The sequence below is a fragment of the Nymphaea colorata genome, chromosome 3, assembly GCF_008831285.2.
Source record: "Nymphaea colorata isolate Beijing-Zhang1983 chromosome 3, ASM883128v2, whole genome shotgun sequence".
NCBI lineage: Eukaryota > Viridiplantae > Streptophyta > Magnoliopsida > Nymphaeales > Nymphaeaceae > Nymphaea > Nymphaea colorata.
In genome coordinates, this window is record NC_045140.1 from 18,343,014 (window position 1) to 18,360,977 (window position 17,964).

The following is a 17,964-nucleotide window of genomic DNA, read 5'->3' on the forward strand; positions in this document are numbered from 1 at the left end:
TGACCTCGCTCCCCCTCAATTTTTTTTTTAAACTTACGTGTAAATTAAAAAAAACATTTATCTTATATAAAATTTAAAAAAAAAATAATGTTTCAAATCCTGTCAAAATTTTGAAACTACAATTCATCTTCTCTCATGAAAATTCATTGCTCATTTCCTGATATTGGATGCCTTTCATGTCAAAAGTAAGGATGTCAATATACTTGATTTGGAATAAACTTCCGACCGAATCGTTCAAAAAAAAAATCGGATATATATATGAGAAAACCATTATTATCTGGTTACGAAATTGGATCAGATTTAGATTTAAGAAATAACATTCGATCGGATTCAGATTTAAATATACACAAATATCCGATCAGATTCATATCAGGTTTATTTTTAAAGGTATATCATATACCTAATGTTCTTACATTTTGGAAATCGGTCAAGTTTGATTCAAAATTTAGATCAAATTTGGATATGCATGTAAAAATAAGATTCAAATTGAATTCGAATTATGAAATCGGATTTTGGATTCAGATATTATTTTTTTATTTGTATTTGAATCTAAATTTGAATCCAAATATGTGAATATTTGAGATATGGTTGAGAATACATCCTATTCGAATATGATCCGTTGTATCTCTACGTCAAGCTCAACCCGGTCATCTCTAAATTGACTTGTATCATAATCTAAGATTTGTTTCACTGAGTTGATCTAGGGGAAAATGAATCGATTCACAGCGTACTAGCGTCGGAAATTTATGTACTAAAGATCACCGCAGAATTTCACTTGGTTGAACACATCAAATTTATAAGTCACAATTTGATATTTTATATAGTTGCATGCAATGTTGCTGCAAATTTGGCATAAGGTCTTCTCTCATTAAAGGACCAATTAATAGATTCTAAGGTTAATCCTGTTTGAGAAAAATTATCAGAACTGGCACCTCGAGATTCTTTACTCATCGCTTGAGAAGATTTAGTTCATCACTCTACGACGAGCTTTGTTTCTGTAGCTTCCAACCTACATGAAATATCAAATATAATTTAAACCTCTCTTACGAATTTTAACAGAGAAATCCACACGTCCTAAGATCACGGTTAGTGCGAGGCCAGATGATTTCTTCTTTAAATCCTAAATTTATATATTTATAATGTGGAACCCAAGATAATGATTTCGGCTAGCATTGTGAGAGAACTCAATATTTCGCTCCAGGAGAAGGTGCGCTTGGGCAAGCAAACCAGGTTGTTTGGAAAAATAATCATCAAACTTGTGTTGGGGTGGGAGACATCCTCAGTCACTTTAGGGGATCTGGTGAGGAAAAGAACATGAAAAGGTATATTTGGTGAGGAAAAGCCATGTCCAATGCATGCTGGTTCAACTTTCTTGTGAACGAGGGAAGACTGCCCACTTTAAACAAGATCAAGAAGCAATGAATTCAACTTGCTAACTGCTGCTTTTTTTGCTGGAAGAAAGGAATGAACATATTATTCTTCATTGCAAGGTAGTTCGACAAAATTTGGGAGGAGATCTTGGTCAAGTTTGGCATCATCTATTCTCCCACAGGAAGCTTCAGATGTGGATGCAAAAGAAGGTGCATGGCGGGTGGAGAAGGGGAGAAGGGTGTGTTAGAGAATCACCTTTCTTGTTGTATGCTAGTGAATCTGGTAGCATCGAAACAAGATGACTTGTGAAAAAAAAAAAACTAGTGCAGCTACATACATTAAAGAAGACATTTGGTCTACATGCGTGGACACGGTTTTGGGTATCAAATGGCTTAAAGAGATAGAAGGCTTGGTGCACATTTGGGCTATTTCTAACTTAATGTCCTCTAACAGGCATATAGAACATCATTATATGTTCTTCTTTGAGGTCATGCAGGTTGTAATAGCAGAGCAATCGAGGGTTGTAGGTAACTCTTATTTTAGTGATGGAGCCAATGGTATGTTGATTTTGTTGACTTCAAGGGGCAGGGTGCTAATAGGCGAGTTGGAGGTGTTTGAAAAGATGTTCAGATATCATAAGGAATATGATGGTTTCATATCCATATGCACCAGGATGGAAGCCCTTAGTCGGAGGATACGACAACATTATGAATGTAAAAAACTATGGCCGGAGTTCTACAGGCTGGTTAAAGATTTTCATCACAATGTTAAAGTTGAAAAAAGGTATCCTACAGCTAATTCGGTTACTTCATCACCTCTCACATCAAGCAATGGAGGGACGTAATTTTGTGTGCATGGTGACGTTGATTTTTGCTGTTTTTTTCTCTTTTTTAATGTGATATGGTATCTGTATTTTGGAAGTGCTAAGTCAGGATCTATTGTATATTGTATATGAATGATAGCTCATTTTTTGGGTTATCACTTCCTGTTCAATAAAAGTAAGGGACCGCATCTCCCAGCAAGCTGTTATTGCGACCAAAAAAGATAACGATAGGTGTCTTTAAATAACCACCACAAACTTTAGCTTGTTAGTTATTTTTAAAAATAATAAAATAGTAATTGTATTTTTATTATGCAAGTTCCTGGATATAGGTACGAATCCTTTATTTTATTGTTGTTCTTTATTATATACAGATGTGGAAAGCAATTTGTCGCCTAATATATAGTGAAATGTCGTAGAAATAACAAAGCGAAAAAAAAGAAATGCCGCAGCCACTTTTTCCTCTTTTCCATTTTAAATGTTGCATAGATCTACTGACCCGCACCTAAGGTCATATTCAACTATTGATTATTCAGCCGTAGAATAATCGAGTCATGATCGCCACGAGGAAGCTTACGTGTTAGGTGCAGGTAGAGGTATCTAAAATAATTGAAGTAAACCGAAATGGTTGAGGTTCAGGTATCATTGTCACACAAGCAGGATTAGCCGGAAAAATGTTGATTATTTTTTGGCACAAGCACCATTGCATCATTTGTATATATAAACAGGAAACCGTGAATATATATGTACTTAATGCACCATTCTTTGTTGTTTCTGACGCGCGCATTACATATTTACAGGATGATCATGGAAATATGCAGCACGGAAGACAAAGGTCACTGCTTGAAGCTCAAGACAGTAGACATCCAGCTATAATATACAGAGTCCATGGTTTCTACTTAATATCAACAGGTTCCACTATAACAGATTTATACATTTGATAATTTCAGGAGCGTTGAAAAAAAATGCTTCTACACCTACAACAGTGAGAATCACCAGCACTGAACTATTTTTTTTTTCTTTCACTCTCATAAAAAACAACTCAGAAAGAAAAGAAGAAGAAAAATAAGAAGAATGCCCAAAAGCCCAACCCGCACAAAAAGTCGGTTAATCAGGTTCCTTTCTCTTGCAGCCCTTCTTTAAAAATTAGATTTAGTTCACCAACTTTATTGAAATTGCTCTTTTACCATTTTTCTTAAGTATGGGTGCTTTTGTGCTTTCCTTTTTCTTTTTTTGGCTTGGATATGGATCCTCCACATCAAGGGTTCCAATCTAACAGGTATGACAAGAATGGACAATGTGTGAAATGAACTAAAGCTTGAAATGCTAAAAAAACTAATGCTTCCAAAGAAATGCAGATTCAAAAGCAGAAAACTCATGCTTGGAGGCAATATACAGTGAACTCTTCAATGAAAGTTCAGAAAAAAAAAAAACAGAGATCGTCTTCATCATTTTACACATTATAGTGACACGGAAAGACAGTATGGTCGCATTAACAAAATGATAAGGACCCAGATCAGAAATCGACCATATTAATCCTTTAAACTATTAGAAATTAGCATTCATGCCCACACGCACACGCAAAAAAGCATCGAAATATTGTCATAAATCCTGACAATTTGACTTGGCGATGTTTTTCAAACTACCGTACATGATTCAATTTTCTTTATTGTTTCCACTTTTAACAGAATATTTCAGAAAGACGAGACAGCCAAGTTTGTGACAACGAGAAAAATGAAGCTGCTATATATACTATAATAGAATGCAACTCAGATCCATCAATCACGTGACTGCACCTTTCGTGACTCTTCTGTTTCAACTTTCGCAGGGTTCAAAGATGACGCTGAATAAAGCCTTGGCTGGCTTATTTCGGCAGTCACAAATTAAGTTTGCTTAGTACAAAGAGCTGGGAAGAGAAAGATCAGAATGCTAACAAGAGAAACAAAGCGCCTATAGACAGATGATTCCATCCAGATCATGAAGCCAAAGACAAAACCACATTGCTGACAACAAAAAAGAGAAATGGAAGCAGTCAAGAATTGGCTACGAGTGAAGTGTCCTATGGTTCCCAGTGACCTCCATCAAATCGATGCTCGAGCAGTTGAAAAGAAAATGTACGACAAGCATGTGTCTCGGAATTAATTAAACATCTTAAAGCGATTGCACGTATATATAATACAAAAGAATCATTATGTAAAGCCATTGTTAGCAACCAACATTAATTATTGGCAGTTGAGATTAAAAACAGTTCCGTTCACATTTTTCACCACATCAAAATGATGATCCTGCCGAAACATAGCAGCATCTTTCAAGAACTCTATAATCGACCTTCATAGAGACGATCCTACAGATCGTTTCACTCTATGAGCAATCAAAGTACTTTTACTGAACTTATTGATGTTATCTTGGTTAACATCTTCGCTTCTAAACAAGCAATATCCCCCAAGGGGTTTTCCCATTAAGATAGATTTCAACTGATCTAGCTTTTTTAAACCCCCCTCCGCACTCATACAGACACTGCTTATTCATAGACTTAATTGATCTATATCCTCCCGATTTTCTTTTTCAGCAGGGGAATCTTATTTCTGAAAGAATATGCTACATTGCAATCCTGTAGCTTAATTTGCTGTCATTTTTTTGTCAGATCACCATCATTTTGCTACAAAATTTGGAACATATATACCTGTAAAACAGTGTACGCACTTTTTCGCTAGATCCAAAGATAGTTGTATGAGGTTTGGCCGTTTTGCATTAATGCCTCTATTAAGATTGGCCAGACCGATGTCGACCAAGGCTTACAATAGATGAGGCATGGGTTTAGTAGGCAGCTCATTTGAAGCTCGTAAGGTGTCAACTCTTTGTGCTGATGGGGGTGTCATTCCGGTGCACCAAAACAGGCTTGGTAGGCTTGGTATCTTAAGGAGATGGAGGGAAGAATGAAAGCAGCTTCATATCTCAGTCAAGTTTAAGCTGAAACACTCTTCCTTCTCACTCTAAAGTGATGGGTCATGAGGACGATAGCATGGGGAACCTATATCTATTTGAAAGAAATTTAAATATGCATCTTACATACAAAAGCATATATATAGTTTAATGACAAAATTGTAAATTGTCAAAAATGAAAATAATAAACTAAGAATTTGGAAATGGATTTTTGAAGTAAAGTTGGAAAAGGATGGCTCGATTGCATGAATCTATATTGAACAAATTTCCTTAATTAGTTGCCCTAATTGGCATTCATCCCTAGGCATTTAAAATTTTCTTTTCGGAGCAAAGAAACTAGAGCCCTGTAATTTGAAAATTAGTGTTTGATAAAGGTCTGATATTGAAAATTTGAACGCAGCTTTTGTGAAAAAGAAGCATAGGATAGGGCAGGCAAATTAACCTCATTTTGTGGGCTTAATTGAAGCCTAATTGCTAGGGCAATCCATGGATATCAATAGAAACATGTCTATTTCAAGATTGATGACTTGCTTCTTTCTTTATCAGTTGCTTGTGAAAATAAAGTGCAGAGGCAACATAGTAATGATAAGACATACAAATACAAGTATTTATTGAAACGGGAATTTGTAGGACCTAAGTTTTCTCCAGAATCAGCCAATAAGATCATGGATTCTTGGTTAGATTAGCTCACGATCTTTGGGAGACAGATCCCAAGAAAATCAATTTATGATGGGAAACGGAGTAAATTATCGCACGATTTCCCACCCATTGAGAAAGCTGGAGAGAAGTGTTGACCTGCACTTTCACAGTTGACTGCATCAATATATGTACCGGGCAGATCAGCATCCCATGTGCAATTCTCAGCGTTTGCAGATCAGCATGGTGGGTAGACATTAATATTGAACATATTGATAGGGTCCCATGGAATCAAAGGACTGTCGACCTGGAGCTTGTGCTTGAAGCAATTAATCACTTGCGTGAAATGAATGAAGTGATAGTGACGCCGTTTTGTTTTTGTGTGAAGAGATAATCACGTGAACATTCATCGACTTACTTGCCAACATGTGGAACACGAAAACGTCGTCGTTTACTTTTGGCAACACGTGAAGCCTATGATCGCACTCTGTTGATTTTCGTTCTTCTTCTTCTCTTCTTGCTATCCATAACACAAAGGAAAATGATTAAGAAGTGATTGAATTTTCATGGAAGAGAACCACGTTTTGAAGTCGAGTAGGCGATCGATCTTTTATCCCCTACTGCCAAGATGGGAGTTTCTGTGGATTCTAGTGATTCTGATTACCTTTCTCCATGTCTTTCACCTTTTTCCTGCAGCCGACTTGCACTTTCTCTGTTCTTCTTTGTATCTTTCTTTTTCCTTTTTTGTTAGTTTTCCTTCTTCCGCTTGTTTTCCTTTGGTACCTTCCCAATTTTTGGTGGCACATCATATCACTTCACGCAAAAAGTTTTTCTCATAGCATCCATCTCTCTCTTTCTCTCCCTCTCCATGTGTGTGTACCACTCGTAATTATGTCATTTGATATCCCCACCTCTACTACCAAATTCGCCTAATCAGATCTATGGCAAATGCAAACCTGGGTTCGAAATTGGCTCTGGTACTAACTACAACGTCCCAACTGGCCAAAGGACACGAAAACTTGATCTGTATCAGTTAAACATAAGCGCTTATTATGGAAGTTTTTTTATTTGATCTATTATACAACACCAACCAAACACAAAAACATCTGTATCTATTAAAATTTAAGCCCCAAATTTTATAAAAGTGTTAAAGCGACGGATTCAATGTATTTCGTTTGATTAAATATCAAAGAAGATTTCGAAAAACATTCAGTTTGGATCCACCCTAGTGTAGTCTTTTACATAAAAGGACGGTGCCGACCGTCACTTGTGTATTAAATAACATTTTAAAGTAAGCCGTCAATTTCAAAACTTTGATATATTTTTCACAGATATGTTTAATTAATTGCCTTCTCATGTGAAAAATAATTCCCCTTTCCGTCTCGATGATCCAAAATCTCCAGCGTGCTGGATACCAATTCGTGGTCTGCATCAAAAAATTCAATGGCGTATGAGGAGCATGTTTGAGATTGAGTCAAGACTTTTGAAAGCTAGCTGCAATTTCCTCTTATAATAATAATCTATAGGACAGTATTACCTTTCTTGACGCAGATGGAGACACATGCACGCACATGATATTTTCTATAAGAGTGTGAAAATATGATGCTCTGAAGCGGGTTTCCGTCTACTCCCAACAATGGAAGTCCAGTGCTCAAGGCCGAAGGTGGTTTTGGTGCCATATCCTGCGCAGGGTCATGTCTCTCCCATGGTTCAACTGGCGTCAGCCTTACACAGTCTTGGCTTCCAACCGATCGTCATCAATGCCCAATTCATGCACGATAGATTATTCAACAATGGCGTCGCTCGTGATGATCATGACAGTGGAGTTATGTTTCTCTCCGTTCCTGACGGCATCCACGGGGATCGACCTTGCGACTTTGTGAGCATCTTGTTCGCCATGGAGAATGTCATGCCCGCACACCTCGAGAAGATCCTTGAAAGCTTTGGCCACGGTGAGGAAGGAATTGTCTGTGTGGTTACTGATTTGTTGGCATCTTGGGCGATCCGAGTTGCCGAACAGCGCCGAGTTCCGGTTGCCGGGTTCTGGCCAGCCATGCATGCTACGTACAGTATTGTCAAGTCCATACCAGATCTCATCCAACAGTCTCTAATTTCATCCGTCGATGGTATGTTTAGATTCATTAGCTATCTTGTTTGGCAACATACCAATTAGATCTTTCATGTTCTTGATATAGTCTTGAATTGAGATTACCAAGGGGTTTGGCATAGCTGGTTGCCCAGCAGCTGATAAAGGGCCAGGCTGGTTTGCTTTTTGAGCCATTAACCTCTCTGCATCAGATGGGAGCAGTTTTTTCAGCCATAAAAGGAAAAAACAAAAAACAAAAAAGGCAAAAGGTTACAAATGGGATGGATACAGTAGCCCGGACCTGAACCTAATTATTTGTTGGTAATTGTGTGCTAACATAGAACTGAAGCTCACAAGTGGTCGCCCGGACCTGAACCTAATTATTTTATGTCATTGTCGTTCCGACGTAGCTAGGTAGATCCACTTGACTAAGGTCTTCAATTCGAAAAATGCTCAAGAGTTTGATACCTAGAGCTTGTTTTCTTTGTCACAAACACAAAGGCATCACAGAGATCTTTCCTAATTTCCAGGCACTTCATGCACCCGAATCCTTCTAGGACGGATTTGCACCTTCATCTTTCTTTGTTAAAACGATTAGAAAAGGTAAAGTAGGCAGCATCTTGTCTAATCTAGACGCGAGTTCTTCTACTCGATCACGTGAAGTAAAATTTTATAGTTATTACAATAAGTTAAGAAAGTCGTTGGTTGTTCCGCCATCTTGTCTGTCTGATCTCCCTTAATTTATTGCAGGTGCTCCATTAGTGGAAGGAACGGTGAGCTTCCTACCTTCTGATCTTCCGAAGCTACGGCCAGAGCATCTACCATGGTACAGTCCAGATCCTGTTGTCCGTCTGGTCAGGTTCAAGTTCTGGTTGGAAGTCTTGCACAGGTCAAGCACCGTAAAATGGGTCCTAATCAACTCATTTGCAGCAGAAAATAGAGCACTTGGCATGGAGGCCAGACCAAATATTGATCCAATTTCTTCTCCACTAGACCCACATGTGTTTCATGTAGGCCCTCTAACGAGAAAGGTTGATCACAATCTCAGCATGTGGGAGGAAGATGGTAGTTGCACCAGCTGGCTGGCCAAGCAAGCCAGGGGTTCTGTGATGTATGTATCATTCGGAAGCTGGGTTAAACTCTCTCCCCAACACCATGTGGTCGAATTAGCCATGGCGTTGGAAGCCACGACTTGGCCATTTCTATGGTCACTGAGAGCACCATGGCAAGCCATGCTCCCTACTGGGTTCATTGAGAGGGTTGGATCTAGGGGGAAGGTGGTGGAATGGGCGCCACAGAGAGAGGTCCTATCTAGTGACGCTGTTGGTTGCTTCCTTACTCACTGCGGTTGGAATTCGACCTTGGAGGCCATAATCGCCGGGCAGCCGCTTCTGTGTTGGCCGGTTTCCGGTGACGAAGGAATCAACTGTGAGTTTATTGTGAAGGTTTGGAGGGTGGGAACCAAATTGGAAGGCAAAGGGATGGATGAGATAAAGGAAGGGATGTTGAAGATGATCTTTCAGAAGGAAGAGCTGAAGAGGAATATGGAGGCAATGAGGGAAAGGGTGCTGGGAATTGAAGGGGAGTTGATGGCAGAGGAGAGCCTTAAGTCTTTCAGGGATATTATCATGAAGAAGCATAGGACTAAGCCGGATAATGTAAAAGCAGAATCCCTGCCAAGATCTGGGTCGCTTATTTGCCCACCCTTGGAAGGCAAATCTTGACAGCGGCTGTCCCACCTTACAAGCGTCGGCAAATGGATTTGCTATCTCCATAGAATGTCGTATATGTCTTTTGCTTCTCTGTTGTTATCACAATGTCTTATTTTGTTTGCTTCTATCTTATCTCTAGAAGGAAAAACGTGTTACAGACGGCCTCTCGCCCTTTCCACTACCTGTTAAAATCGGAAATGTGATTAGTTAAATAAGCATTAGGTGCTGTACAACAAGGAAAGCAGTATGGTTGTATGATAATATATAAATTTTACTTGCCAAATGAATTTGTTTAAGAGGTTGCCGTGTGATCTCGCTTGCAAGTACTGTTTTCTTAGATTGCACTGCTACTAAGTCGACAAGGACATGAATAAAAAATCCTCTTCTTAGGAGTCTCATTTTAACAGTAGTCTGAACGGTGGAGATAAAACAAATGAGGCAGACCTTTTGTCTCCATCTTACACGTGCAAACCAGACAAAAAAGGGGTTTCTCCCAAAATTTTTGTGGCACCTAGACGGATGAAGCAGAAAAGGTAATGGAAAATTATGTCCAAGGCATTCATTTATTACTCGATCAAACGCGCCCTTAAGCCTTTAAGTTGAAGGAGATTTAAGAGATTGATGCATAAAAGAACAAACCTACATCGAATGCTAAAAGAAAGGAGAATTTCTTTTGGCCCACATAAATTGTCAAAAACCTAGCTACTAGAAGATTCTCACATAGGAAAAAATAGAGGCCGGTTTTAAAGACAAAAAGCGGTTGGAAAAAAAAAAATTTTAAAAAGTGTAATCAAGTAAAGGATTAAGACTATCAAACTGGTCCCAATTCATAAGACCAGTGATCTCCAATCGCTCAACGGATCAGCACCGTGCACAGACTTGCTCACCCTTAAGCCGGGATATTGCCAAAATGCTTCAGACCTATTATTGAGTGAAGCAGAGGGATTGCCGTTTTCAACTGTATTGATTCTGATCCAACGCCTATCTTTTGGGCTGTCCTTTCGCCCTTGTTTTTCTGTTTTCCACTCCTAAATTTTAGACCTGCTGCTCCTGAGAGCTAAGTCCTGGAAAGCTGCAAGTGGTAGTGATGATAGCAGTGGGCGAAGATAGGTTGTGCGTCAGGATTTAATCTTCAGGTACAAAGGCAGATGTTCCTTAAGCCAAATCAGACCTTCATTAGCAGGTAGCGGTCAAATTCCAGGTTCATTTTACTATCGGTGGTCCTGTTGATTTAGGTCGACATCCATAAGGAAGGAGGGAGGACCAAGGATGAGTGAGCTGACCAGGTGTCCTTATAGGGATGCAGAATTCAAAACTAGTATTGATCGAAATCTATACAGCCAAAAAAACTAAAATCTCAAAACCATATCCTATTTCCTATACATTTTGAATTTTTGATGCGTAGTGTATATAATACACATTGCCAATAATGTTGCATACATCTTATCCTTTACTTTTACAAGGAGCAGCATCTCAGATAAGGAAAAAAATGAGCCAAGGAAAAAGATGTAATATATGCATGTTACAGAAAAAGGAAAACGGATCCCGCATGCTTTAGCCGTCCCAGCAAGACACTGTTCCTGAAAAATTTAGAATGCTTGTCACTAGCTCCTGTAGCTATTAGCATAATATTCATTGCAGCACAATATAATGAGTATTTGTTGCCCGTATGATACAGATCACACGTCGTCCAATAAGCGACTGGCCAACCGAAAGAACTTCACATTCTACAAGCGTCATTTTCACATGCATCCACCTGAAAGCAGAGTCCACAGTTGGTAATTCGAAATACAGCAACGGAACAAGTCAATAACACCATATTTCATCTAACATATGGGTCCGAAGCAAAGTTAGAACGGATACTTCTTAATAGGGCAAATAGTCTACAAATTTGATTGAACTGGACACCTCAGTTGGACATTTGCCAAACACTGATGCTTAATCTTTGGCCTAAGAAAACATGAAGCAAAGAAGCATTTCCAAAGTAAAAGTAGAGAACAGATTATCAATGTAATCATAATAAACCTAGACATAACCGATTGCGAAACAAGTGGCCAAGGATTATTTAAGAGGTCATGGTAAGTTCCATCCTTCAGTTTCCAATTCCAGTGCAACTAAGAGGCTTATGGCTTCCTTCTATTCAACTTATCAGAAAAAGTTGTGTGATGTGAATCTCAAGCCTAAGAGTCAAATCGGTATCAAGGCTTAAGCCAAAGAAGAATGGGTCACCTCTGAAACCAGCCTCCTGGTGGGTACGCCACCTCTTTTTATTACGAGGAATCAGCAGACAAGAAAAAATGAATTTCAAGCAGCTCCTATTGTGTCACTTCATTATGAAAACAATCAAGCATTTCCTAATCCAACACATAAAATATATATCATGTGAATGTCCATGAATTTGTGGTATACATGAGATATGACTGCCATGTTCCTGAGATATCAACAACTTCATTGGCGCTATTTTGAACTTATATTTTAACATCGACCACCACCAATGATGGCAATTTTTCATCACAGAAATACTGGCTTTTGTATTCCATAATTGTCACAACATAACAACTTAAATGAGATACATGATACAGTACAGAACCAAAAAAGGTACACGGATCAAAGTATAAGATGTTCTGCAGGTTACAACTTTGTACCCAGTGCAAGTTAGGATCTTGTTATAACAGCCTACATCACATGATTTTATGGATAGAGCCACAAGGCCAAATTTTTCAAAAAAAATCTTCAATATAACTAGTATATAATTGGATATAATACAGCAGGAACAGCAGACACATGAAAAAGCAGCTGACCAGTATACGAGCATATCAAGATAACTTAAGAGGTTAATGCAACATAGAGTTGAACGTACAAGAATATGGAAAGGGATAGTGTTTCTCAAGATAAATAAAGGGACAAATTTGTGACAAAAAAAAAAAAAAAGGCGGATACCTAGATTAAAAGGTTGCAGTTTTGCATCTCAAACCTAAAAGAAATCGAAGATACAGAAACTACGTTGAAATTACGTAATCATCCTTCTAAGGATTACCGAGAAGACATCCGGCACAATATTGGGCACATACCATCCTTTTCCTCCGTTCTTCCAAAACATTCTCCAGAGGTGGTCGGCCTTCAACAACAGAAAAACAATTTCAGGTTTCTTCAATATTCAAGAAACCAAGTGCCTAACATTTTTCCCATTTGCTTAATGCAACTATGAAATGTGTCAGCAGAAATTTAGTGGTGAAGAGAAAAGTCTAAAAGATGTATCATGGTACACCAACTATAGGTCTACCTCATGGATCTTATTGGTAAATTTTCTAAACCAACATTTGACAAAGTTATAGTTTTGATAAGTGTTGTGCACAACATAGCTTACATAAACTTATTAGTTACGTTTTCCATAGATATGAATTATGTTTGCAGTAAAGGAAGGCTCCAACATATGAAATTCAGAGGAATTTCATTATCACACAAGGAAAATAAGATGCATGCAGAACAGTTGAAGAATAGAAAGATGACTGACAGATTATGTAATTAAGACAAGTAGATTATAGTGATATAGAAGTTCACATTACAGCTCCTGCAAACATCAAAAATATTTTCGCAGTAGTATGGAGAGAATGCTGAAGGAATGAAATGTTGTTTTCAGATTATTGGCAAACATATACAAACAAGGTGTTGGAAGAATGTTCTACCTGTAATTTGCAGACGGTATTTGGCCCAAACACCATAAATTGCATCTGCTATGCTTGCAATCTGCAAAAAAAGAAAAAAAAAAAAGGCACCACGCTCATGGCGCATTGAGAAAAGATACTAATGCATCTAAAGTAATTGTGCTCTACATAAGGTAAGTGTCATTGGTACAATGACATATATGTCAAGCAAAAGCAAGTTAATCCAATAGTCAAATGAAACTCTTGACAGCCACAAACCATTACAAGTATCTGGTAATGTAGAAACCAGCAATGACATACCGGTTCATACTTTGTGATGGCATAAACCCATCCCAGTCCAACTTCCTCATACAGTCTTCTAAATGCCTGCATAACATTATTAATTAATTAAGATGGCAGTGTTAAATTATTTACATGGATTGCTTTATTTTTTGTTCCAGTGAGTGTGTGCATGCAAAGAATATTTTTGTTTTAATGAAGGCAAGGGCCAGGTGGAAATAATAGTGCAAGTTCTATCAACTCAATCTGAACTCAACGTGGTATGTCTACTAAAGATCAAAAATATGAATGATGTGTCTTCGATGTAAGAACAGGAATATAAGACATCGAATTGTCAAATATAACAGGGTGTTGATTTCTGATGAATTGGAGTAGCACACTTGCTACAATTGCCTTCAGTAGAAAAAAAAAATTATGTAGATCGCATATGCAAGGTTCAAGCCATTTTAATGACAAGATACAGTGTTAGTCATAATGGCTTAACACAAGAAATCTTAAGATGATAATTATTAATTTATTTTATATATTTGAAACGTTGAACAAACTAGTTAGAATCAACTCATGAGCTAGATAAATAACATTAAAAATTCATAAATAAGCAGAAAGTGGTCAGAGGTAAAGATGACAACATACAGCAACATCAGTTAGCACAGTTCCATCATATGAGATGGCATGAATTCTCCCCATAACCTACAGACAAAAGGCAACCATTTTAATTGCTTATTAAAATTAAATAAAGAAGCACGGAAATGTATACCAATAGAAAAGCATTAACTGTATTGTCTGCTTAATGTGGAATCTCACATCAATCAATTTGGTTTCAACAGCTGAAATGGATGCCAGTTTTTAAGGCCAATAGATAACTCGTTGGTATATAGAGTGGCCTGGCAGTGATCACAAAACTTAAGTTGTTTATTCATGACCAACAAGCAAAATTGAACGGTAAACTGTGAGTCCGAAAGTGCCTCAGATTGCACAAACTCACGAACCACATACTATGGCCAAAGAAATTACTGAGAAGGAATGCAAAAAAGAAGAAAAGAAGAAAAGAAAAGAAGAAAAAGAGGTCTAAAGCACCCATAGCCGCAACCTAGTTCAATAAGCATCTAGTGACAATTTCATAATACCGGCTTCAATTTGTCACCCATGGCAAAGCTTCATTCATATAACAAATGCTGCCTCTGTGATTCTTTCGCAGCACATCCCAGTCTCAGCTTCTCGGTAAAACAGGATTGCCTAGTTGCATGCAAGACAATAAGCTCTCTTTACCATAATCATGGGGAACTAGGCAGCTTATAGCATTAGACAACTAAAATTAGGACGGAATAACAAATACTTACCACGTTCAAGCTTCTTATTAGAAAACGATACTAAATAAGTTTCAAGGTATGCATTTCTCCTATTTATCGTTTCAGATTTTACTGCTGAAAATACCAGATGAATAAAATGGCATCAAGCAGCAGAGAGAAGTTCTACTACAGTTACATACAGTCTTGCAGTCTAGTCCTTCATTTTCTTCAGGGAGTAATTGCTTGAGCTAATGTCCATAAACTTAATAGTCCCAAAACGCTCATCTGCTCCTTCAGCATATTGACCTGATTATTTAAACAATTGATTCATACAACTCAAACTTCAAGTCAAAGGTTATAGAATGAAAATATTATGCGTAACATGTAGAGTATTTCTCTTTCTACAAATCACTTCTAAAATATTAAACAGATCTCTTTCATCTCATGATAATGAAAGCAAGCAATTGTTGTAGGCCAGGGACAAGAACTAAAATCAAAAGTATGAGCTACAAGGCAAATTCACTTTGCAGCTTTATTTTAGCCCAGGAAAAAGCTTCAGAGGAGGCCAGAGTTTCCTATCATAGCAAGCACTAAGCCTTCAACCAATCTCCCAGTGCTTTTCGGGCCAAACCTTTCAAGTTGAAAGCTCAGAAGCATTACCATGAGCTGGCTAACATGCTATAGATGTATTTCTCTATGAGGGGACCTTGCCATTTTATATAGTTATTCAATTGCTACTTGCAAGGTCTTACAAGCCTTGCAGCAGAATTCCAAATTACAAGCTGTTCAATGTGAAATCAGCATGACACACCAAATGTTTCACCTTCTTGTAAAGCCAATAGATCAAAAACCAGTCTGTTTTGACAAACAAGCAGACTCACAGGATACATCAAAAAAGGGAAAAAAAAAAAGAAAAAAGAGGGGAAATTCATGAGATCGCCAAGTGAGGGATTCTTGAATATGTGAATGTGACAAAGAATTAATCTTTTCATACAAAAAATACTTGCATATAATCAACTGATAGTCGGTCCTAGAACTACATTATCCACCAGCCGTAACCATGTTATCCAGTTTTTAACGTTTGGATATCCCATCCAAAAATGTGTCAAAGATCTTAGTTAAAGCTGACACATGAGGATGCTCAATTGCAATCGCCTGATGATTCTTCTTTTGAAACTTAGATACCTTCCACAAGAGATCCAGAGAACTTAACCAAGCAGAACTTCTGTCATCATTATAATGAGTTTCTATGCTGTATGATGTGCATGAGTATTATTAGTGTGGTCAGAATAAGTTCACTCAAGTTTTCTGGAACTTGAGCCTGGAACGACAAAATGTGTCTGAGACTTTGTTTCTATGCAGTTACGTCATTGTGAACCTACCTTAGACAAAGTATAAGGCTCCTGAGGATAATGGTCAAAGATCTGCTAGAGTAGATATATGAAAACATACTATAGCTAATAAAAATGTATCATTGTTGAGGACTGGAGATACAGGCCTTTACACATACAGTTAAATTCAGCAGCAATGGATGTTCCAATAATGTTGAACAAAAGCAGATGAATAGTTAAACAGTACAAAGGATTCAACTTGAGATTAAATCCACCAAAATTGACATCACCCATGCATAACAGGCATTCCCCATCATAGAGCATCTTGACTTTCCATTTGTCAGATGGTTTCTCTTGCTCTTTCTCCAACACTTTCTGAGCAGAAGCAGTGTCACTATGCACTGCAGAAATCTTATATTTGGCACCTGTTGTAAAGGGTATACAAGGAAAATAGTACCAAATAGATCAAGAACCAAAGCAAATACACCTGACACCCTGTTTAAGGGAATAAAGAAAATTTCGCGATGAATAAACCAGCAATTGGCTGAAACACAATTAACTTTGCACACGCACTTCAGAAATCCTATACTTGGCACATGTTATAAAGGTATGACCGTACAAGTACCATTCTGATACAAGTAAAGTTAAGACCAGATAATTCAAGAATCAAAGCAAATGCACCTGATACCTTTTCTGTCAATCAGTGAATAAAAAAGCAAAACTTTATGATATGATTGACAAAAGCAGCAATTAGCTTAGATACACACACACACACACACACACACATATATATATATATATATATATATATATATATATAACATGGATTCATCCAGCCGGCCTCTCAAGCATGCAGCCCAACATAAGAGGCTGGATGACAGAGGAAGGAGAGAGAGAGAAACTGGTAGGTGCTAGACACTTAGATGTTAAACAGATAAGGAACAAGCTCAATTCTTTATCATTAGTAGATCAACGGTTGAGAGCAAATGTTGTAAGCTAATACTATATGATGAGAGTATATATATATATATGGACTAACATATGCCAAAGCAATTCCGCTTATAGAATACAAGAAAATAGTTTAATTGAATTTTAATTTGGAGTATCTTCATTTTCAGGGTTCCCCTGAATCCATGATCGCACGATGAGAATGCAACCCCAACCCCAAGATTACTTGTTAACGCTACCAATAAAATGAACCGAAAAAGAATACCACAGGCAGTAGCTCCCAACAATCGTAAAACGAACCATCACAAAACGATACAGAACCAAAGAAGGACTGTATCATGCTCAAAATTTTAACGAAGAAAATAAATAAAATTAAAATAAATAATTTGGAAGGAAGAAGAGGTAGCCTTACCAGCCCGGTGGCGATAACCAATGTTGGCGAGAAGAGGAGAGGGTAAGTTCAGGTGATGAGGGGTCGAGTTAAGGAAGAAGCTGCCAGATTTTCCTAAGCACATCACCCTTGACACCATTTTCTTCCGATCACTCTCTCTACCAGATCAATGGGAAACAGTACACAAAAGCAAGCGAGCTTCAGTGGAACTTACTCCCTTAATTATTAAAAGTTAAGACCACAAGAAATGCATCACCGCCTTCAATATGTAACCAAGAATGCATAAACCTGGAGAGGGAGACGCTGCAGTTCACAGCTAGCTACTTGTTTCTGTAGATCTTTCCCCAGCGGAGAAGATGCCAACACCACCAAGCCCAGCTGCCCAAAGATTCAGGCCATAGTTCGTTGACTCCGCGGCGACGTTGTCCCTGCCATCCGATGGATTTGGGGGTTTATATACTGTGATTGCTTTCTCCGGTTCCTCTTCTTTCAG

The 17,964-nt window shown here is 38.0% G+C and overlaps 2 protein-coding genes across 2 annotated transcripts in view; one reads left to right on the forward strand and one right to left on the reverse strand.

Moving 5' to 3' along the window:
* Positions 1-7,382: 7,382 nt before the first annotated feature.
* On the forward strand, positions 7,383-9,843 carry LOC116249977 (UDP-glycosyltransferase 82A1-like). The gene is made up of 2 exons (XM_031623291.2): positions 7,383-7,896; positions 8,607-9,843. The coding sequence occupies exons 1-2, from the start codon at positions 7,407-7,409 to the stop codon at positions 9,578-9,580; spliced, it is 1,464 nt and encodes a 487-aa protein (XP_031479151.1). The 5' UTR covers positions 7,383-7,406; the 3' UTR covers positions 9,581-9,843.
* A 1,291-nt stretch (positions 9,844-11,134) lies between these two features.
* The window catches only part of LOC116251298 (uncharacterized protein At5g50100, chloroplastic), a 39,589-nt gene continuing 32,759 nt past the window's right edge, over positions 11,135-17,964 (reverse strand). Inside the window, exon 9 of the transcript XR_007572838.1 lies at positions 11,135-11,148. The gene's annotated coding sequence lies outside the window, so the exon portion shown is untranslated. The remainder of the gene's footprint in view (positions 11,149-17,964) is intronic.

Excerpts from the sequence above, each read along its gene's own strand:
- LOC116249977 (XM_031623291.2), top strand. The coding sequence starts at position 7,407 with ATGGAAGTCCAGTGCTCAAGGCCGAAGGTGGTTTTGGTGCCATATCCT. Across the intron at positions 7,897-8,606 it reads TCTAATTTCATCCGTCGATG|GTGCTCCATTAGTGGAAGGA; the intron begins GTATGTTTAGAT and ends AATTTATTGCAG.